The sequence below is a fragment of the Oncorhynchus mykiss genome, chromosome 3 (assembly GCF_057628025.1).
Source record: "Oncorhynchus mykiss isolate SJ-2025 chromosome 3, ASM5762802v1, whole genome shotgun sequence".
Lineage (NCBI taxonomy): Eukaryota > Metazoa > Chordata > Actinopteri > Salmoniformes > Salmonidae > Oncorhynchus > Oncorhynchus mykiss.
Genome location: NC_143024.1, coordinates 54,013,029 through 54,034,956, shown reverse-complemented (window position 1 = coordinate 54,034,956; position 21,928 = coordinate 54,013,029). Strand labels below are relative to the sequence as shown.

Here is a 21,928-nt window from a genome sequence, read left to right as displayed (position 1 = left end):
GGCACTAGGAGTGGATTCCCAGCAATGCGGGACTTTGTTCAAAGAGTAGTGGAGACACTCGGTGTGGATGAGAACAAAGATCGCGTGGCTGTGGTCCAGTACAGTAGAGATCCAGCCGCCCAATTCTATCTGAACACATACACAACAAAAGGAGAGATTCTCAACACTGTACGAGGTCTGAGACACAAAGGTGGGAGACCTCTCAACACTGGAGCAGCTCTCCAGTACGTGAGAGACAATGTCTTGACTGCCTCCTCCGGAAGTCGACGCACTGAAGGTGTTCCACAGTTACTGATTCTGCTGAGTGGTGGAAGGTCCTTTGACAATGTTGACACTCCAGCTTCTGCTCTGAAGGAGCTTGGGGTCTTGATCTTTGGAATTGGAACAAGGAGCTCTGATAGCAGAGAATTGCAGAGGATATCACATGATCCCAGTTACGCTCTGTCTGTCTCTGACTTCACTGACCTTCCAAACATCCAGCAGCAACTTCTGTCCTCGGTGGAGTCAGTTGTTATTGACGTTACGCCAGAATCGACAACAGATTTAGGTATGTGTCATCACTGTTAATTGAGAGTCAGGAAGTGTTAGTAAAATGTCAGCTGAGTCTTAGAAACAACGGTATAATTTGACCACAAGCCCCACATTTCAACTGTCTGATTGACATAATCTATTTATTTTCTCAGTTCCTCATGACACCTCCAGAAAGGATGTGGTATTCCTTGTGGATGGTTCTGATGGCACAAGGAATGGATTCCCAGCAATGCGTGATTTTGTTCAGAGAGTAGTGGGGAAACTCAATGTGGGAGGAGACAAAGACCGCGTTTCTGTTGTCCAGTACGGTAGAGATCAAGAAGTTCATTTCTATCTGAACACATACACCACAAAGGAGGACATTCTTAACACTGTGAGAAGTCTGAGGCACAGAGGTGGTAGACCCCTTAACACTGGGGCAGCCCTCCAATACGTAAGGGACAACGTCCTTACTGCCTCCTCTGGAAGCAGAAGCCAAGAGGGCGTCCCTCAGATGCTGATACTGCTGAGTGGGGGAAGGTCCAGTGATAATGTTGACATACCAGCTTCTGCCCTGAAAGACAGTGGGGTCTTGATCTTTGGCATTGGAACCAGAAATTCCAGCAGAGAGGTTCAAGGGATTGCCACTGATCCTAGTTTTTCCCAGTCTGTTTCTGAATTCACTGACCTCCCCAGCGTCCAGGAGCAGTTTTTCTCCACACTCATAACTGTACAAGTTGAGGCCACACCCAAAACCCCAACAGTCACAGGTAAGAACGGATGCGTTATCTAGGACAACTAAAACAACACACATATTTCAGTCTCAGGTTCATGGAAGCAATGTTAACATAGTTTCTGTTTTGTTTCTGAAACTCTTAGTGGACCAAAGCATTGCCAGAAAGGATGTAGTATTCCTGCTGGATGGTTCTGATGGCACTAGGAATGGCTTTCCAGCAATGCGTGACTTTGTTCAAAGAGTGGTAGAGAAACTCACTGTGGAGGAGAACAGAGATCGAGTCTCTGTGGTCCAGTATAGCAGAGAATCAGAGGCCCACTTCTATCTGAACACTTACACAACAAATGAAGACGTTGTGAACACCGTAAGAGGCCTGAGGCACAAAGGAGGGAGACCCCTCAACACTGGGGCAGCTCTCCAGTATGTCAGGGACAATGTCTTTACTGCCTCCTCCGGAAGTAGGCGCCTTGAAGGTGTTCCACAGATTCTGATACTGCTGAATGGTGGAAGGTCCTTTGACAATGTAGATACACCAGCGTCTGATCTCAAGGAGCTTGGTGTCTTGGTGTTTGGAATTGGAACAAGGAGCTCTGATAGCAGAGAATTACAGAAAATATCCTATGACCCCAGTTATGCTCTTTCCGTGTCTGAATTTACTGACCTCCCCAACGTCCAACAGCAGCTTCTTTCTGCTATGAGCACTGTCATTGTACAGGTCACAACCATGACACCAACAGTAAAACCAACAATTCTAGGTAAGATAAATATGGTTTTGATCAGTTCCATTTTCACTCTTACATCAGGATTTGAGTATTTGATAGCTTTGACATTTTAGGTAGATGCCTCCCGAGGCCTTTCATGTTGGATTTATTTCGTACCTCTGTAGGAATGTTCTCTATGATAGCACACAGTCCAATGCACACATTGACACTTTCTTTGAATGGTTGTTTGAGATTAGGGAAAGGGATGACTGTCATGTGAAGGAAGCAACTTTGTCCTGTTTTTCCCTTACCTATGCATCATTTAATAAAACATTTTTTTTCTGAACATTCACATTCTCTAGTTGAGAGTCAGGCTCCCAGGAGGGATGTTGTGTTCTTGCTGGATGGATCTGATGGCACTAGGAGTGGATTCCCAGCAATGCGGGACTTTGTTCAAAGAGTAGTGGAGACACTCGGTGTGGATGAGAACAAAGATCGCGTGGCTGTGGTCCAGTACAGTAGAGATCCAGCCGCCCAATTCTATCTGAACACATACACAACAAAAGGAGAGATTCTCAACACTGTACAAGGTCTGAGACACAAAGGTGGGAGACCTCTCAACACTGGAGCAGCTCTCCAGTACGTGAGAGACAATGTCTTGACTGCCTCCTCCGGAAGTCGACGCACTGAAGGTGTTCCACAGTTACTGATTCTGCTGAGTGGTGGAAGGTCCTTTGACAATGTTGACACTCCAGCTTCTGCTCTGAAGGAGCTTGGGGTCTTGATCTTTGGAATTGGAACAAGGAGCTCTGATAGCAGAGAATTGCAGAGGATATCACATGATCCCAGTTACGCTCTGTCTGTCTCTGACTTCACTGACCTTCCAAACATCCAGCAGCAACTTCTGTCCTCGGTGGAGTCAGTTGTTATTGACGTTACGCCAGAATCGACAACAGATTTAGGTATGTGTCATCACTGTTAATTGGGAGTCAGGAAGTGTTAGTAAAATGTCAGCTGAGTCTTAGAAACAACGGTATAATTTGACCACAAGCCCCACATTTCAACTGTCTGATTGACATAATCTATTTATTTTCTCAGTTCCTCATGACACCTCCAGAAAGGATGTGGTATTCCTTGTGGATGGTTCTGATGGCACAAGGAATGGATTCCCAGCAATGCGTGATTTTGTTCAGAGAGTAGTGGGGAAACTCAATGTGGGAGGAGACAAAGACCGCGTTTCTGTTGTCCAGTACGGTAGAGATCAAGAAGTTCATTTCTATCTGAACACATACACCACAAAGGAGGACATTCTTAACACTGTGAGAAGTCTGAGGCACAGAGGAGGTAGACCCCTTAACACTGGGGCAGCCCTCCAATACGTAAGGGACAATGTCCTTACTGCCTCCTCTGGAAGCAGAAGCCAAGAGGGCGTCCCTCAGATGCTGATACTGCTGAGTGGGGGAAGGTCCAGTGATAATGTTGACATACCAGCTTCTGCCCTGAAAGACAGTGGGGTCTTGATCTTTGGCATTGGAACCAGAAATTCCAGCAGAGAGGTTCAAGGGATTGCCACTGATCCTAGTTTTTCCCAGTCTGTTTCTGAATTCACTGACCTCCCCAGCGTCCAGGAGCAGTTTTTCTCCACACTCATAACTGTACAAGTTGAGGCCACACCCAAAACCCCAACAGTCACAGGTAAGAACGGATGCGTTATCTAGGACAACTAAAACAACACACATATTTCAGTCTCAGGTTCATGGAAGCAATGTTAACATAGTTTCTGTTTTGTTTCTGAAACTCTTAGTGGACCAAAGCATTGCCAGAAAGGATGTAGTATTCCTGCTGGATGGTTCTGATGGCACTAGGAATGGCTTTCCAGCAATGCGTGACTTTGTTCAAAGAGTGGTAGAGAAACTCACTGTGGAGGAGAACAGAGATCGAGTCTCTGTGGTCCAGTATAGCAGAGAATCAGAGGCCCACTTCTATCTGAACACTTACACAACAAATGAAGACGTTGTGAACACCGTAAGAGGCCTGAGGCACAAAGGAGGGAGACCCCTCAACACTGGGGCAGCTCTCCAGTATGTCAGGGACAATGTCTTTACTGCCTCCTCCGGAAGTAGGCGCCTTGAAGGTGTTCCACAGATTCTGATACTGCTGAATGGTGGAAGGTCCTTTGACAATGTAGATACACCAGCGTCTGATCTCAAGGAGCTTGGTGTCTTGGTGTTTGGAATTGGAACAAGGAGCTCTGATAGCAGAGAATTACAGAAAATATCCTATGACCCCAGTTATGCTCTTTCCGTGTCTGAATTTACTGACCTCCCCAACGTCCAACAGCAGCTTCTTTCTGCTATGAGCACTGTCATTGTACAGGTCACAACCATGACACCAACAGTAAAACCAACAATTCTAGGTAAGATAAATATGGTTTTGATCAGTTCCATTTTCACTCTTACATCAGGATTTGAGTATTTGATAGCTTTGACATTTTAGGTAGATGCCTCCCGAGGCCTTTCATGTTGGATTTATTTCGTACCTCTGTAGGAATGTTCTCTATGATAGCACACAGTCCAATGCACACATTGACACTTTCTTTGAATGGTTGTTTGAGATTAGGGAAAGGGATGACTGTCATGTGAAGGAAGCAACTTTGTCCTGTTTTTCCCTTACCTATGCATCATTTAATAAAACATTTTTTTTCTGAACATTCACATTCTCTAGTTGAGAGTCAGGCTCCCAGGAGGGATGTTGTGTTCTTGCTGGATGGATCTGATGGCACTAGGAGTGGATTCCCAGCAATGCGGGACTTTGTTCAAAGAGTAGTGGAGACACTCGGTGTGGATGAGAACAAAGATCGCGTGGCTGTGGTCCAGTACAGTAGAGATCCAGCCGCCCAATTCTATCTGAACACATACACAACAAAAGGAGAGATTCTCAACACTGTACAAGGTCTGAGACACAAAGGTGGGAGACCTCTCAACACTGGAGCAGCTCTCCAGTACGTGAGAGACAATGTCTTGACTGCCTCCTCCGGAAGTCGACGCACTGAAGGTGTTCCACAGTTACTGATTCTGCTGAGTGGTGGAAGGTCCTTTGACAATGTTGACACTCCAGCTTCTGCTCTGAAGGAGCTTGGGGTCTTGATCTTTGGAATTGGAACAAGGAGCTCTGATAGCAGAGAATTGCAGAGGATATCACATGATCCCAGTTACGCTCTGTCTGTCTCTGACTTCACTGACCTTCCAAACATCCAGCAGCAACTTCTGTCCTCGGTGGAGTCAGTTGTTATTGACGTTACGCCAGAATCGACAACAGATTTAGGTATGTGTCATCACTGTTAATTGGGAGTCAGGAAGTGTTAGTAAAATGTCAGCTGAGTCTTAGAAACAACGGTATAATTTGACCACAAGCCCCACATTTCAACTGTCTGATTGACATAATCTATTTATTTTCTCAGTTCCTCATGACACCTCCAGAAAGGATGTGGTATTCCTTGTGGATGGTTCTGATGGCACAAGGAATGGATTCCCAGCAATGCGTGATTTTGTTCAGAGAGTAGTGGGGAAACTCAATGTGGGAGGAGACAAAGACCGCGTTTCTGTTGTCCAGTACGGTAGAGATCAAGAAGTTCATTTCTATCTGAACACATACACCACAAAGGAGGACATTCTTAACACTGTGAGAAGTCTGAGGCACAGAGGAGGTAGACCCCTTAACACTGGGGCAGCCCTCCAATACGTAAGGGACAATGTCCTTACTGCCTCCTCTGGAAGCAGAAGCCAAGAGGGCGTCCCTCAGATGCTGATACTGCTGAGTGGGGGAAGGTCCAGTGATAATGTTGACATACCAGCTTCTGCCCTGAAAGACAGTGGGGTCTTGATCTTTGGCATTGGAACCAGAAATTCCAGCAGAGAGGTTCAAGGGATTGCCACTGATCCTAGTTTTTCCCAGTCTGTTTCTGAATTCACTGACCTCCCCAGCGTCCAGGAGCAGTTTTTCTCCACACTCATAACTGTACAAGTTGAGGCCACACCCAAAACCCCAACAGTCACAGGTAAGAACGGATGCGTTATCTAGGACAACTAAAACAACACACATATTTCAGTCTCAGGTTCATGGAAGCAATGTTAACATAGTTTCTGTTTTGTTTCTGAAACTCTTAGTGGACCAAAGCATTGCCAGAAAGGATGTAGTATTCCTGCTGGATGGTTCTGATGGCACTAGGAATGGCTTTCCAGCAATGCGTGACTTTGTTCAAAGAGTGGTAGAGAAACTCACTGTGGAGGAGAACAGAGATCGAGTCTCTGTGGTCCAGTATAGCAGAGAATCAGAGGCCCACTTCTATCTGAACACTTACACAACAAAGGAAGACGTTGTGAACACCGTAAGAGGCCTGAGGCACAAAGGAGGGAGACCCCTCAACACTGGGGCAGCTCTCCAGTATGTCAGGGACAATGTCTTTACTGCCTCCTCCGGAAGTAGGCGCCTTGAAGGTGTTCCACAGATTCTGATACTGCTGAATGGTGGAAGGTCCTTTGACAATGTAGATACACCAGCGTCTGATCTCAAGGAGCTTGGTGTCTTGGTGTTTGGAATTGGAACAAGGAGCTCTGATAGCAGAGAATTACAGAAAATATCCTATGACCCCAGTTATGCTCTTTCAGTGTCTGAATTTACTGACCTCCCCAACGTCCAACAGCAGCTTCTTTCTGCTATGAGCACTGTCATTGTACAGGTCACAACCATGACACCAACAGTAAAACCAACAATTCTAGGTAAGATAAATATGGTTTTGATCAGTTCCATTTTCACTCTTACATCAGGATTTGAGTATTTGATAGCTTTGACATTTTAGGTAGATGCCTCCCGAGGCCTTTCATGTTGGATTTATTTCGTACCTCTGTAGGAATGTTCTCTATGATAGCACTCAGTCCAATGCACACATTGACACTTTCTTTGAATGGTTGTTTGAGATTAGGGAAAGGGATGACTGTCATGTGAAGGAAGCAACTTTGTTCTGTTTTTCCCTTACCTATGCATCATTTAATAAAACATTTTTTTTCTGAACATTCACATTCTCTAGTTGAGAGTCAGGCTCCCAGGAGGGATGTTGTGTTCTTGCTGGATGGATCTGATGGCACTAGGAGTGGATTCCCAGCAATGCGGGACTTTGTTCAAAGAGTAGTGGAGACACTCGGTGTGGATGAGAACAAAGATCGCGTGGCTGTGGTCCAGTACAGTAGAGATCCAGCCGCCCAATTCTATCTGAACACATACACAACAAAAGGAGAGATTCTCAACACTGTACGAGGTCTGAGACACAAAGGTGGGAGACCTCTCAACACTGGAGCAGCTCTCCAGTACGTGAGAGACAATGTCTTGACTGCCTCCTCCGGAAGTCGACGCACTGAAGGTGTTCCACAGTTACTGATTCTGCTGAGTGGTGGAAGGTCCTTTGACAATGTTGACACTCCAGCTTCTGCTCTGAAGGAGCTTGGGGTCTTGATCTTTGGAATTGGAACAAGGAGCTCTGATAGCAGAGAATTGCAGAGGATATCACATGATCCCAGTTACGCTCTGTCTGTCTCTGACTTCACTGACCTTCCAAACATCCAGCAGCAACTTCTGTCCTCGGTGGAGTCAGTTGTTATTGACGTTACGCCAGAATCGACAACAGATTTAGGTATGTGTCATCACTGTTAATTGAGAGTCAGGAAGTGTTAGTAAAATGTCAGCTGAGTCTTAGAAACAACGGTATAATTTGACCACAAGCCCCACATTTCAACTGTCTGATTGACATAATCTATTTATTTTCTCAGTTCCTCATGACACCTCCAGAAAGGATGTGGTATTCCTTGTGGATGGTTCTGATGGCACAAGGAATGGATTCCCAGCAATGCGTGATTTTGTTCAGAGAGTAGTGGGGAAACTCAATGTGGGAGGAGACAAAGACCGTGTTTCTGTTGTCCAGTACGGTAGAGATCAAGAAGTTCATTTCTATCTGAACACATACACCACAAAGGAGGACATTCTTAACACTGTGAGAAGTCTGAGGCACAGAGGAGGTAGACCCCTTAACACTGGGGCAGCCCTCCAATACGTAAGGGACAACGTCCTTACTGCCTCCTCTGGAAGCAGAAGCCAAGAGGGCGTCCCTCAGATGCTGATACTACTGAGTGGGGGAAGGTCCAGTGATAATGTTGACATACCAGCTTCTGCCCTGAAAGACAGTGGGGTCTTGATCTTTGGCATTGGAACCAGAAATTCCAGCAGAGAGGTTCAAGGGATTGCCACTGATCCTAGTTTTTCCCAGTCTGTTTCTGAATTCACTGACCTCCCCAGCGTCCAGGAGCAGTTTTTCTCCACACTCATAACTGTACAAGTTGAGGCCACACCCAAAACCCCAACAGTCACAGGTAAGAACGGATGCGTTATCTAGGACAACTAAAACAACACACATATTTCAGTCTCAGGTTCATGGAAGCAATGTTAACATAGTTTCTGTTTTGTTTCTGAAACTCTTAGTGGACCAAAGCATTGCCAGAAAGGATGTAGTATTCCTGCTGGATGGTTCTGATGGCACTAGGAATGGCTTTCCAGCAATGCGTGACTTTGTTCAAAGAGTGGTAGAGAAACTCACTGTGGAGGAGAACAGAGATCGAGTCTCTGTGGTCCAGTATAGCAGAGAATCAGAGGCCCACTTCTATCTGAACACTTACACAACAAAGGAAGACATTGTGAACACCGTAAGAGGCCTGAGGCACAAAGGAGGGAGACCCCTCAACACTGGGGCAGCTCTCCAGTATGTCAGGGACAATGTCTTTACTGCCTCCTCCGGAAGTAGGCGCCTTGAAGGTGTTCCACAGATTCTGATACTGCTGAATGGTGGAAGGTCCTTTGACAATGTAGATACACCAGCGTCTGATCTCAAGGAGCTTGGTGTCTTGGTGTTTGGAATTGGAACAAGGAGCTCTGATAGCAGAGAATTACAGAAAATATCCTATGACCCCAGTTATGCTCTTTCCGTGTCTGAATTTACTGACCTCCCCAACGTCCAACAGCAGCTTCTTTCTGCTATGAGCACTGTCATTGTACAGGTCACAACCATGACACCAACAGTAAAACCAACAATTCTAGGTAAGATAAATATGGTTTTGATCAGTTCCATTTTCACTCTTACATCAGGATTTGAGTATTTGATAGCTTTGACATTTTAGGTAGATGCCTCCCGAGGCCTTTCATGTTGGATTTATTTCGTACCTCTGTAGGAATGTTCTCTATGATAGCACTCAGTCCAATGCACACATTGACACTTTCTTTGAATGGTTGTTTGAGATTAGGGAAAGGGATGACTGTCATGTGAAGGAAGCAACTTTGTTCTGTTTTTCCCTTACCTATGCATCATTTAATAAAACATTTTTTTTCTGAACATTCACATTCTCTAGTTGAGAGTCAGGCTCCCAGGAGGGATGTTGTGTTCTTGCTGGATGGATCTGATGGCACTAGGAGTGGATTCCCAGCAATGCGGGACTTTGTTCAAAGAGTAGTGGAGACACTCGGTGTGGATGAGAACAAAGATCGCGTGGCTGTGGTCCAGTACAGTAGAGATCCAGCCGCCCAATTCTATCTGAACACATACACAACAAAAGGAGAGATTCTCAACACTGTACGAGGTCTGAGACACAAAGGTGGGAGACCTCTCAACACTGGAGCAGCTCTCCAGTACGTGAGAGACAATGTCTTGACTGCCTCCTCCGGAAGTCGACGCACTGAAGGTGTTCCACAGTTACTGATTCTGCTGAGTGGTGGAAGGTCCTTTGACAATGTTGACACTCCAGCTTCTGCTCTGAAGGAGCTTGGGGTCTTGATCTTTGGAATTGGAACAAGGAGCTCTGATAGCAGAGAATTGCAGAGGATATCACATGATCCCAGTTACGCTCTGTCTGTCTCTGACTTCACTGACCTTCCAAACATCCAGCAGCAACTTCTGTCCTCGGTGGAGACAGTTGTTATTGACGTGACGCCAGAATCGACAACAGATTTAGGTATGTGTCATCACTGTTAATTGAGAGTCAGGAAGTGTTAGTAAAATGTCAGCTGAGTCTTAGAAACAACGGTATAATTTGATCACAAGCCCCACATTTCAACTGTCTGATTGACATAATCTATTTATTTTCTCAGTTCCTCATGACACCTCCAGAAAGGATGTGGTATTCCTTGTGGATGGTTCTGATGGCACAAGGAATGGATTCCCAGCAATGCGTGATTTTGTTCAGAGAGTAGTGGGGAAACTCAATGTGGGAGGAGACAAAGACCGTGTTTCTGTTGTCCAGTACGGTAGAGATCAAGAAGTTCATTTCTATCTGAACACATACACCACAAAGGAGGACATTCTTAACACTGTGAGAAGTCTGAGGCACAGAGGAGGTAGACCCCTTAACACTGGGGCAGCCCTCCAATACGTAAGGGACAACGTCCTTACTGCCTCCTCTGGAAGCAGAAGCCAAGAGGGCGTCCCTCAGATGCTGATACTGCTGAGTGGGGGAAGGTCCAGTGATAATGTTGACATACCAGCTTCTGCCCTGAAAGACAGTGGGGTCTTGATCTTTGGCATTGGAACCAGAAATTCCAGCAGAGAGGTTCAAGGGATTGCCACTGATCCTAGTTTTTCCCAGTCTGTTTCTGAATTCACTGACCTCCCCAGCGTCCAGGAGCAATTTTTCTCCACACTCATAACTGTACAAGTTGAGGCCACACCCAAAACCCCAACAGTCACAGGTAAGAACGGATGCGTTATCTAGGACAACTAAAACAACACACATATTTCAGTCTCAGGTTCATGGAAGCAATGTTAACATAGTTTCTGTTTTGTTTCTGAAACTCTTAGTGGACCAAAGCATTGCCAGAAAGGATGTAGTATTCCTGCTGGATGGTTCTGATGGCACTAGGAATGGCTTTCCAGCAATGCGTGACTTTGTTCAAAGAGTGGTAGAGAAACTCACTGTGGAGGAGAACAGAGATCGAGTCTCTGTGGTCCAGTATAGCAGAGAATCAGAGGCCCACTTCTATCTGAACACTTACACAACAAAGGAAGACGTTGTGAACACCGTAAGAGGCCTGAGGCACAAAGGAGGGAGACCCCTCAACACTGGGGCAGCTCTCCAGTATGTCAGGGACAATGTCTTTACTGCCTCCTCCGGAAGTAGGCGCCTTGAAGGTGTTCCACAGATTCTGATACTGCTGAATGGTGGAAGGTCCTTTGACAATGTAGATACACCAGCGTCTGATCTCAAGGAGCTTGGTGTCTTGGTGTTTGGAATTGGAACAAGGAGCTCTGATAGCAGAGAATTACAGAAAATATCCTATGACCCCAGTTATGCTCTTTCCGTGTCTGAATTTACTGACCTCCCCAACGTCCAACAGCAGCTTCTTTCTGCTATGAGCACTGTCATTGTACAGGTCACAACCATGACACCAACAGTAAAACCAACAATTCTAGGTAAGATAAATATGGTTTTGATCAGTTCCATTTTCACTCTTACATCAGGATTTGAGTATTTGATAGCTTTGACATTTTAGGTAGATGCCTCCCGAGGCCTTTCATGTTGGATTTATTTCGTACCTCTGTAGGAATGTTCTCTATGATAGCACTCAGTCCAATGCACACATTGACACTTTCTTTGAATGGTTGTTTGAGATTAGGGAAAGGGATGACTGTCATGTGAAGGAAGCAACTTTGTTCTGTTTTTCCCTTACCTATGCATCATTTAATAAAACATTTTTTTTCTGAACATTCACATTCTCTAGTTGAGAGTCAGGCTCCCAGGAGGGATGTTGTGTTCTTGCTGGATGGATCTGATGGCACTAGGAGTGGATTCCCAGCAATGCGGGACTTTGTTCAAAGAGTAGTGGAGACACTCGGTGTGGATGATAACAAAGATCGCGTGGCTGTGGTCCAGTACAGTAGAGATCCAGCCGCCCAATTCTATCTGAACACATACACAACAAAAGGAGAGATTCTCAACACTGTACGAGGTCTGAGACACAAAGGTGGGAGACCTCTCAACACTGGAGCAGCTCTCCAGTACGTGAGAGACAATGTCTTGACTGCCTCCTCCGGAAGTCGACGCACTGAAGGTGTTCCACAGTTACTGATTCTGCTGAGTGGTGGAAGGTCCTTTGACAATGTTGACACTCCAGCTTCTGCTCTGAAGGAGCTTGGGGTCTTGATCTTTGGAATTGGAACAAGGAGCTCTGATAGCAGAGAATTGCAGAGGATATCACATGATCCCAGTTACGCTCTGTCTGTCTCTGACTTCACTGACCTTCCAAACATCCAGCAGCAACTTCTGTCCTCGGTGGAGTCAGTTGTTATTGACGTTACGCCAGAATCGACAACAGATTTAGGTATGTGTCATCACTGTTAATTGAGAGTCAGGAAGTGTTAGTAAAATGTCAGCTGAGTCTTAGAAACAACGGTATAATTTGACCACAAGCCCCACATTTCAACTGTCTGATTGACATAATCTATTTATTTTCTCAGTTCCTCATGACACCTCCAGAAAGGATGTGGTATTCCTTGTGGATGGTTCTGATGGCACAAGGAATGGATTCCCAGCAATGCGTGATTTTGTTCAGAGAGTAGTGGGGAAACTCAATGTGGGAGGAGACAAAGACCGCGTTTCTGTTGTCCAGTACGGTAGAGATCAAGAAGTTCATTTCTATCTGAACACATACACCACAAAGGAGGACATTCTTAACACTGTGAGAAGTCTGAGGCACAGAGGAGGTAGACCCCTTAACACTGGGGCAGCCCTCCAATACGTAAGGGACAACGTCCTTACTGCCTCCTCTGGAAGCAGAAGCCAAGAGGGCGTCCCTCAGATGCTGATACTGCTGAGTGGGGGAAGGTCCAGTGATAATGTTGACATACCAGCTTCTGCCCTGAAAGACAGTGGGGTCTTGATCTTTGGCATTGGAACCAGAAATTCCAGCAGAGAGGTTCAAGGGATTGCCACTGATCCTAGTTTTTCCCAGTCTGTTTCTGAATTCACTGACCTCCCCAGCGTCCAGGAGCAGTTTTTCTCCACACTCATAACTGTACAAGTTGAGGCCACACCCAAAACCCCAACAGTCACAGGTAAGAACGGATGCGTTATCTAGGACAACTAAAACAACACACATATTTCAGTCTCAGGTTCATGGAAGCAATGTTAACATAGTTTCTGTTTTGTTTCTGAAACTCTTAGTGGACCAAAGCATTGCCAGAAAGGATGTAGTATTCCTGCTGGATGGTTCTGATGGCACTAGGAATGGCTTTCCAACAATGCGTGACTTTGTTCAAAGAGTGGTAGAGAAACTCACTGTGGAGGAGAACAGAGATCGAGTCTCTGTGGTCCAGTATAGCAGAGAATCAGAGGCCCACTTCTATCTGAACACTTACACAACAAAGGAAGACGTTGTGAACACCGTAAGAGGCCTGAGGCACAAAGGAGGGAGACCCCTCAACACTGGGGCAGCTCTCCAGTATGTCAGGGACAATGTCTTTACTGCCTCCTCCGGAAGTAGGCGCCTTGAAGGTGTTCCACAGATTCTGATACTGCTGAATGGTGGAAGGTCCTTTGACAATGTAGATACACCAGCGTCTGATCTCAAGGAGCTTGGTGTCTTGGTGTTTGGAATTGGAACAAGGAGCTCTGATAGCAGAGAATTACAGAAAATATCCTATGACCCCAGTTATGCTCTTTCAGTGTCTGAATTTACTGACCTCCCCAACGTCCAACAGCAGCTTCTTTCTGCTATTAGCACTGTCATTGTACAGGTCACAACCATGACACCAACAGTAAAACCAACAATTCTAGGTAAGATAAATATGGTTTTGATCAGTTCCATTTTCACTCTTACATCAGGATTTGAGTATTTGATAGCTTTGACATTTTAGGTAGATGCCTCCCGAGGCCTTTCATGTTGGATTTATTTCGTACCTCTGTAGGAATGTTCTCTATGATAGCACTCAGTCCAATGCACACATTGACACTTTCTTTGAATGGTTGTTTGAGATTAGGGAAAGGGATGACTGTCATGTGAAGGAAGCAACTTTGTTCTGTTTTTCCCTTACCTATGCATCATTTAATAAAACATTTTTTTTCTGAACATTCACATTCTCTAGTTGAGAGTCAGGCTCCCAGGAGGGATGTTGTGTTCTTGCTGGATGGATCTGATGGCACTAGGAGTGGATTCCCAGCAATGCGGGACTTTGTTCAAAGAGTAGTGGAGACACTCGGTGTGGATGAGAACAAAGATCGCGTGGCTGTGGTCCAGTACAGTAGAGATCCAGCCGCCCAATTCTATCTGAACACATACACAACAAAAGGAGAGATTCTCAACACTGTACGAGGTCTGAGACACAAAGGTGGGAGACCTCTCAACACTGGAGCAGCTCTCCAGTACGTGAGAGACAATGTCTTGACTGCCTCCTCCGGAAGTCGACGCACTGAAGGTGTTCCACAGTTACTGATTCTGCTGAGTGGTGGAAGGTCCTTTGACAATGTTGACACTCCAGCTTCTGCTCTGAAGGAGCTTGGGGTCTTGATCTTTGGAATTGGAACAAGGAGCTCTGATAGCAGAGAATTGCAGAGGATATCACATGATCCCAGTTACGCTCTGTCTGTCTCTGACTTCACTGACCTTCCAAACATCCAGCAGCAACTTCTGTCCTCGGTGGAGTCAGTTGTTATTGACGTTACGCCAGAATCGACAACAGATTTAGGTATGTGTCATCACTGTTAATTGAGAGTCAGGAAGTGTTAGTAAAATGTCAGCTGAGTCTTAGAAACAACGGTATAATTTGACCACAAGCCCCACATTTCAACTGTCTGATTGACATAATCTATTTATTTTCTCAGTTCCTCATGACACCTCCAGAAAGGATGTGGTATTCCTTGTGGATGGTTCTGATGGCACAAGGAATGGATTCCCAGCAATGCGTGATTTTGTTCAGAGAGTAGTGGGGAAACTCAATGTGGGAGGAGACAAAGACCGTGTTTCTGTTGTCCAGTACGGTAGAGATCAAGAAGTTCATTTCTATCTGAACACATACACCACAAAGGAGGACATTCTTAACACTGTGAGAAGTCTGAGGCACAGAGGAGGTAGACCCCTTAACACTGGGGCAGCCCTCCAATACGTAAGGGACAACGTCCTTACTGCCTCCTCTGGAAGCAGAAGCCAAGAGGGCGTCCCTCAGATGCTGATACTGCTGAGTGGGGGAAGGTCCAGTGATAATGTTGACGTACCAGCTTCTGCCCTGAAAGACAGTGGGGTCTTGATCTTTGGCATTGGAACCAGAAATTCCAGCAGAGAGGTTCAAGGGATTGCCACTGATCCTAGTTTTTCCCAGTCTGTTTCTGAATTCACTGACCTCCCCAGCGTCCAGGAGCAGTTTTTCTCCACACTCATAACTGTACAAGTTGAGGCCACACCCAAAACCCCAACAGTCACAGGTAAGAACGGATGCGTTATCTAGGACAACTAAAACAACACACATATTTCAGTCTCAGGTTCATGGAAGCAATGTTAACATAGTTTCTGTTTTGTTTCTGAAACTCTTAGTGGACCAAAGCATTGCCAGAAAGGATGTAGTATTCCTGCTGGATGGTTCTGATGGCACTAGGAATGGCTTTCCAGCAATGCGTGACTTTGTTCAAAGAGTGGTAGAGAAACTCACTGTGGAGGAGAACAGAGATCGAGTCTCTGTGGTCCAGTATAGCAGAGAATCAGAGGCCCACTTCTATCTGAACACTTACACAACAATGGAAGACGTTGTGAACACCGTAAGAGGCCTGAGGCACAAAGGAGGGAGACCCCTCAACACTGGGGCAGCTCTCCAGTATGTCAGGGACAATGTCTTTACTGCCTCCTCCGGAAGTAGGCGCCTTGAAGGTGTTCCACAGATTCTGATACTGCTGAATGGTGGAAGGTCCTTTGACAATGTAGATACACCAGCGTCTGATCTCAAGGAGCTTGGTGTCTTGGTGTTTGGAATTGGAACAAGGAGCTCTGATAGCAGAGAATTACAGAAAATATCCTATGACCCCAGTTATGCTCTTTCTGTGTCTGAATTTACTGACCTCCCCAACGTCCAACAGCAGCTTCTTTCTGCTATGAGCACTGTCATTGTACAGGTCACAACCATGACACCAACAGTAAAACCAACAATTCTAGGTAAGATAAATATGGTTTTGATCAGTTCCATTTTCACTCTTACATCAGGATTTGAGTATTTGATAGCTTTGACATTTTAGGTAGATGCCTCCCGAGGCCTTTCATGTTGGATTTATTTCGTACCTCTGTAGGAATGTTCTCTATGATAGCACTCAGTCCAATGCACACATTGACACTTTCTTTGAATGGTTGTTTGAGATTAGGGAAAGGGATGACTGTCATGTGAAGGAAGCAACTTTGTTCTGTTTTTCCCTTACCTATGCATCATTTAATAAAACTATTTTTTCTGAACATTCACATTCTCTAGTTGAGAGTCAGGCTCCCAGGAGGGATGTCGTGTTCTTGCTGGATGGATCTGATGGCACTAGGAGTGGATTCCCAGCAATGCGGGACTTTGTTCAAAGAGTAGTGGAGACACTCGGTGTGGATGAGAACAAAGATCGCGTGGCTGTGGTCCAGTACAGTAGAGATCCAGCCGCCCAATTCTATCTGAACACATACACAACAAAAGGAGAGATTCTCAACACTGTACGAGGTCTGAGACACAAAGGTGGGAGACCTCTCAACACTGGAGCAGCTCTCCAGTACGTGAGAGACAATGTCTTGACTGCCTCCTCCGGAAGTCGACGCACTGAAGGTGTTCCACAGTTACTGATTCTGCTGAGTGGTGGAAGGTCCTTTGACAATGTTGACACTCCAGCTTCTGCTCTGAAGGAGCTTGGGGTCTTGATCTTTGGAATTGGAACAAGGAGCTCTGATAGCAGAGAATTGCAGAGGATATCACATGATCCCAGTTACGCTCTGTCTGTCTCTGACTTCACTGACCTTCCAAACATCCAGCAGCAACTTCTGTCCTCGGTGGAGTCAGTTGTTATTGACGTTACGCCAGAATCGACAACAGATTTAGGTATGTGTCATCACTGTTAATTGAGAGTCAGGAAGTGTTAGTAAAATGTCAGCTGAGTCTTAGAAACAACGGTATAATTTGACCACAAGCCCCACATTTCAACTGTCTGATTGACATAATCTATTTATTTTCTCAGTTCCTCATGACACCTCCAGAAAGGATGTGGTATTCCTTGTGGATGGTTCTGATGGCACAAGGAATGGATTCCCAGCAATGCGTGATTTTGTTCAGAGAGTAGTGGGGAAACTCAATGTGGGAGGAGACAAAGACCGTGTTTCTGTTGTCCAGTACGGTAGAGATCAAGAAGTTCATTTCTATCTGAACACATACACCACAAAGGAGGACATTCTTAACACTGTGAGAAGTCTGAGGCACAGAGGAGGTAGACCCCTTAACACTGGGGCAGCCCTCCAATACGTAAGGGACAACGTCCTTACTGCCTCCTCTGGAAGCAGAAGCCAAGAGGGCGTCCCTCAGATGCTGATACTGCTGAGTGGGGGAAGGTCCAGTGATAATGTTGACATACCAGCTTCTGCCCTGAAAGACAGTGGGGTCTTGATCTTTGGCATTGGAACCAGAAATTCCAGCAGAGAGGTTCAAGGGATTGCCACTGATCCTAGTTTTTCCCAGTCTGTTTCTGAATTCACTGACCTCCCCAGCGTCCAGGAGCAGTTTTTCTCCACACTCATAACTGTACAAGTTGAGGCCACACCCAAAACCCCAACAGTCACAGGTAAGAACGGATGTGTTATCTAGGACAACTAAAACAACACACATATTTCAGTCTCAGGTTCATGGAAGCAATGTTAACATAGTTTCTGTTTTGTTTCTGAAACTCTTAGTGGACCAAAGCATTGCCAGAAAGGATGTAGTATTCCTGCTGGATGGTTCTGATGGCACTAGGAATGGCTTTCCAGCAATGCGTGACTTTGTTCAAAGAGTGGTAGAGAAACTCACTGTGGAGGAGAACAGAGATCGAGTCTCTGTCGTCCAGTATAGCAGAGAATCAGAGGCCCACTTCTATCTGAACACTTACACAACAAAGGAAGACGTTGTGAACACCGTAAGAGGCCTGAGGCACAAAGGAGGGAGACCCCTCAACACTGGGGCAGCTCTCCAGTATGTCAGGGACAATGTCTTTACTGCCTCCTCCGGAAGTAGGCGCCTTGAAGGTGTTCCACAGATTCTGATACTGCTGAATGGTGGAAGGTCCTTTGACAATGTAGATACACCAGCGTCTGATCTCAAGGAGCTTGGTGTCTTGGTGTTTGGAATTGGAACAAGGAGCTCTGATAGCAGAGAATTACAGAAAATATCCTATGACCCCAGTTATGCTCTTTCCGTGTCTGAATTTACTGACCTCCCCAACGTCCAACAGCAGCTTCTTTCTGCTATGAGCACTGTCATTGTACAGGTCACAACCATGACACCAACAGTAAAACCAACAATTCTAGGTAAGATAAATATGGTTTTGATCAGTTCCATTTTCACTCTTACATCAGGATTTGAGTATTTGATAGCTTTGACATTTTAGGTAGATGCCTCCCGAGGCCTTTCATGTTGGATTTATTTCGTACCTCTGTAGGAATGTTCTCTATGATAGCACTCAGTCCAATGCACACATTGACACTTTCTTTGAATGGTTGTTTGAGATTAGGGAAAGGGATGACTGTCATGTGAAGGAAGCAACTTTGTTCTGTTTTTCCCTTACCTATGCATCATTTAATAAAACATTTTTTTTCTGAACATTCACATTCTCTAGTTGAGAGTCAGGCTCCCAGGAGGGATGTTGTGTTCTTGCTGGATGGATCTGATGGCACTAGGAGTGGATTCCCAGCAATGCGGGACTTTGTTCAAAGAGTAGTGGAGACACTCGGTGTGGATGAGAACAAAGATCGCGTGGCTGTGGTCCAGTACAGTAGAGATCCAGCCGCCCAATTCTATCTGAACACATACACAACAAAAGGAGAGATTCTCAACACTGTACGAGGTCTGAGACACAAAGGTGGGAGACCTCTCAACACTGGAGCAGCTCTCCAGTACGTGAGAGACAATGTCTTGACTGCCTCCTCCGGAAGTCGACGCACTGAAGGTGTTCCACAGTTACTGATTCTGCTGAGTGGTGGAAGGTCCTTTGACAATGTTGACACTCCAGCTTCTGCTCTGAAGGAGCTTGGGGTCTTGATCTTTGGAATTGGAACAAGGAGCTCTGATAGCAGAGAATTACAGAGGATATCACATGATCCCAGTTACGCTCTGTCTGTCTCTGACTTCACTGACCTTCCAAACATCCAGCAGCAACTTCTGTCCTCGGTGGAGTCAGTTGTTATTGACGTTACGCCAGAATCGACAACAGATTTAGGTATGTGTCATCACTGTTAATTGAGAGTCAGGAAGTGTTAGTAAAATGTCAGCTGAGTCTTAGAAACAACGGTATAATTTGACCACAAGCCCCACATTTCAACTGTCTGATTGACATAATCTATTTATTTTCTCAGTTCCTCATGACACCTCCAGAAAGGATGTGGTATTCCTTGTGGATGGTTCTGATGGCACAAGGAATGGATTCCCAGCAATGCGTGATTTTGTTCAGAGAGTAGTGGGGAAACTCAATGTGGGAGGAGACAAAGACCGTGTTTCTGTTGTCCAGTACGGTAGAGATCAAGAAGTTCATTTCTATCTGAACACATACACCACAAAGGAGGACATTCTTAACACTGTGAGAAGTCTGAGGCACAGAGGAGGTAGACCCCTTAACACTGGGGCAGCCCTCCAATACGTAAGGGACAACGTCCTTACTGCCTCCTCTGGAAGCAGAAGCCAAGAGGGCGTCCCTCAGATGCTGATACTGCTGAGTGGGGGAAGGTCCAGTGATAATGTTGACATACCAGCTTCTGCCCTGAAAGACAGTGGGGTCTTGATCTTTGGCATTGGAACCAGAAATTCCAGCAGAGAGGTTCAAGGGATTGCCACTGATCCTAGTTTTTCCCAGTCTGTTTCTGAATTCACTGACCTCCCCAGCGTCCAGGAGCAGTTTTTCTCCACACTCATAACTGTACAAGTTGAGGCCACACCCAAAACCCCAACAGTCACAGGTAAGAACGGATGCGTTATCTAGGACAACTAAAACAACACACATATTTCAGTCTCAGGTTCATGGAAGCAATGTTAACATAGTTTCTGTTTTGTTTCTGAAACTCTTAGTGGACCAAAGCATTGCCAGAAAGGATGTAGTATTCCTGCTGGATGGTTCTGATGGCACTAGGAATGGCTTTCCAGCAATGCGTGACTTTGTTCAAAGAGTGGTAGAGAAACTCACTGTGGAGGAGAACAGAGATCGAGTCTCTGTGGTCCAGTATAGCAGAGAATCAGAGGCCCACTTCTATCTGAACACTTACACAACAAAGGAAGACGTTGTGAACACCGTAAGAGGCCTGAGGCACAAAGGAGGGAGACCCCTCAACACTGGGGCAGCTCTCCAGTATGTCAGGGACAATGTCTTTACTGCCTCCTCCGGAAGTAGGCGCCTTGAAGGTGTTCCACAGATTCTGATACTGCTGAATGGTGGAAGGTCCTTTGACAATGTAGATACACCAGCGTCTGATCTCAAGGAGCTTGGTGTCTTGGTGTTTGGAATTGGAACAAGGAGCTCTGATAGCAGAGAATTACAGAAAATATCCTATGACCCCAGTTATGCTCTTTCCGTGTCTGAATTTACTGACCTCCCCAACGTCCAACAGCAGCTTCTTTCTGCTATGAGCACTGTCATTGTACAGGTCACAACCATGACACCAACAGTAAAACCAACAATTCTAGGTAAGATAAATATGGTTTTGATCAGTTCCATTTTCACTCTTACATCAGGATTTGAGTATTTGATAGCTTTGACATTTTAGGTAGATGCCTCCCGAGGCCTTTCATGTTGGATTTATTTCGTACCTCTGTAGGAATGTTCGCTATGATAGCACTCAGTCCAATGCACACATTGACACTTTCTTTGAATGGTTGTTTGAGATTAGGGAAAGGGATGACTGTCATGTGAAGGAAGCAACTTTGTTCTGTTTTTCCCTTACCTATGCATCATTTAATAAAACATTTTTTTTCTGAACATTCACATTCTCTAGTTGAGAGTCAGGCTCCCAGGAGGGATGTTGTGTTCTTGCTGGATGGATCTGATGGCACTAGGAGTGGATTCCCAGCAATGCGGGACTTTGTTCAAAGAGTAGTGGAGACACTCGGTGTGGATGAGAACAAAGATCGCGTGGCTGTGGTCCAGTACAGTAGAGATCCAGCCGCCCAATTCTATCTGAACACATACACAACAAAAGGAGAGATTCTCAACACTGTACGAGGTCTGAGACACAAAGGTGGGAGACCTCTCAACACTGGAGCAGCTCTCCAGTACGTGAGAGGCAATGTCTTGACTGCCTCCTCCGGAAGTCGACGCACTGAAGGTGTTCCACAGTTACTGATTCTGCTGAGTGGTGGAAGGTCCTTTGACAATGTTGACACTCCAGCTTCTGCTCTGAAGGAGCTTGGGGTCTTGATCTTTGGAATTGGAACAAGGAGCTCTGATAGCAGAGAATTGCAGAGGATATCACATGATCCCAGTTACGCTCTGTCTGTCTCTGACTTCACTGACCTTCCAAACATCCAGCAGCAACTTCTGTCCTCGGTGGAGTCAGTTGTTATTGACGTTACGCCAGAATCGACAACAGATTTAGGTATGTGTCATCACTGTTAATTGAGAGTCAGGAAGTGTGAGTAAAATGTCAGCTGAGTCTTAGAAACAACGGTATAATTTGACCACAAGACCCACATTTCAACTGTCTGATTGACATAATCTAT

General features: G+C 45.6%; 8 protein-coding genes across 8 annotated transcripts in view; all 8 read left to right on the top strand.

The window, feature by feature from the left end:
- The first annotated feature begins 24 nt into the window (after positions 1-24).
- Positions 25-7,023, top strand: LOC149984597 (collagen alpha-3(VI) chain-like). Its single transcript, XM_090229546.1, has 5 exons — positions 25-547; positions 684-1,280; positions 1,390-2,001; positions 2,310-2,909; positions 3,046-7,023. Exons 1-5 carry the CDS (start codon positions 25-27, stop codon positions 3,663-3,665), a joined length of 2,952 nt encoding a protein of 983 aa, XP_090085672.1. The 3' UTR covers positions 3,666-7,023.
- LOC149984596 (collagen alpha-3(VI) chain-like) lies at positions 3,829-9,385 on the top strand. Its single transcript, XM_090229547.1, has 5 exons — positions 3,829-4,363; positions 4,672-5,271; positions 5,408-6,004; positions 6,114-6,725; positions 7,034-9,385. Exons 1-5 carry the CDS (start codon positions 3,829-3,831, stop codon positions 7,651-7,653), a joined length of 2,964 nt encoding a protein of 987 aa, XP_090085673.1. The 3' UTR covers positions 7,654-9,385.
- On the top strand, positions 7,847-11,747 carry LOC149984595 (collagen alpha-3(VI) chain-like). Its single transcript, XM_090229536.1, has one exon. It carries the CDS (start codon positions 7,847-7,849, stop codon positions 8,387-8,389), a length of 543 nt encoding a protein of 180 aa, XP_090085662.1. The 3' UTR covers positions 8,390-11,747.
- LOC149984594 (collagen alpha-3(VI) chain-like) lies at positions 8,553-16,032 on the top strand. Its single transcript, XM_090229542.1, has 9 exons — positions 8,553-9,087; positions 9,396-9,995; positions 10,132-10,728; positions 10,838-11,449; positions 11,758-12,357; positions 12,494-13,090; positions 13,200-13,811; positions 14,120-14,719; positions 14,856-16,032. The coding sequence occupies exons 1-9, from the start codon at positions 8,553-8,555 to the stop codon at positions 15,473-15,475; spliced, it is 5,373 nt and encodes a 1,790-aa protein (XP_090085668.1). The 3' UTR covers positions 15,476-16,032.
- On the top strand, positions 15,639-19,462 carry LOC149984593 (collagen alpha-3(VI) chain-like). The gene is made up of 5 exons (XM_090230587.1): positions 15,639-16,173; positions 16,481-17,080; positions 17,217-17,813; positions 17,923-18,534; positions 18,843-19,462. The coding sequence occupies exons 1-5, from the start codon at positions 15,639-15,641 to the stop codon at positions 19,460-19,462; spliced, it is 2,964 nt and encodes a 987-aa protein (XP_090086713.1).
- On the top strand, positions 19,144-20,331 carry LOC149984592 (collagen alpha-3(VI) chain-like). Its single transcript, XM_090229539.1, has one exon. The coding sequence runs from the start codon at positions 19,656-19,658 to the stop codon at positions 20,196-20,198; it is 543 nt and encodes a 180-aa protein (XP_090085665.1). The 5' UTR covers positions 19,144-19,655; the 3' UTR covers positions 20,199-20,331.
- LOC149984591 (collagen alpha-3(VI) chain-like) lies at positions 20,313-21,824 on the top strand. The gene is made up of 2 exons (XM_090229551.1): positions 20,313-20,896; positions 21,205-21,824. Exons 1-2 carry the CDS (start codon positions 20,362-20,364, stop codon positions 21,822-21,824), a joined length of 1,155 nt encoding a protein of 384 aa, XP_090085677.1. The 5' UTR covers positions 20,313-20,361.
- The window catches only part of LOC110519979 (collagen alpha-3(VI) chain), a 42,713-nt gene continuing 42,288 nt past the window's right edge, over positions 21,504-21,928 (top strand). Inside the window, exon 1 of the mRNA XM_090229532.1 lies at positions 21,504-21,804. The gene's annotated coding sequence lies outside the window, so the exon portion shown is untranslated. The remainder of the gene's footprint in view (positions 21,805-21,928) is intronic.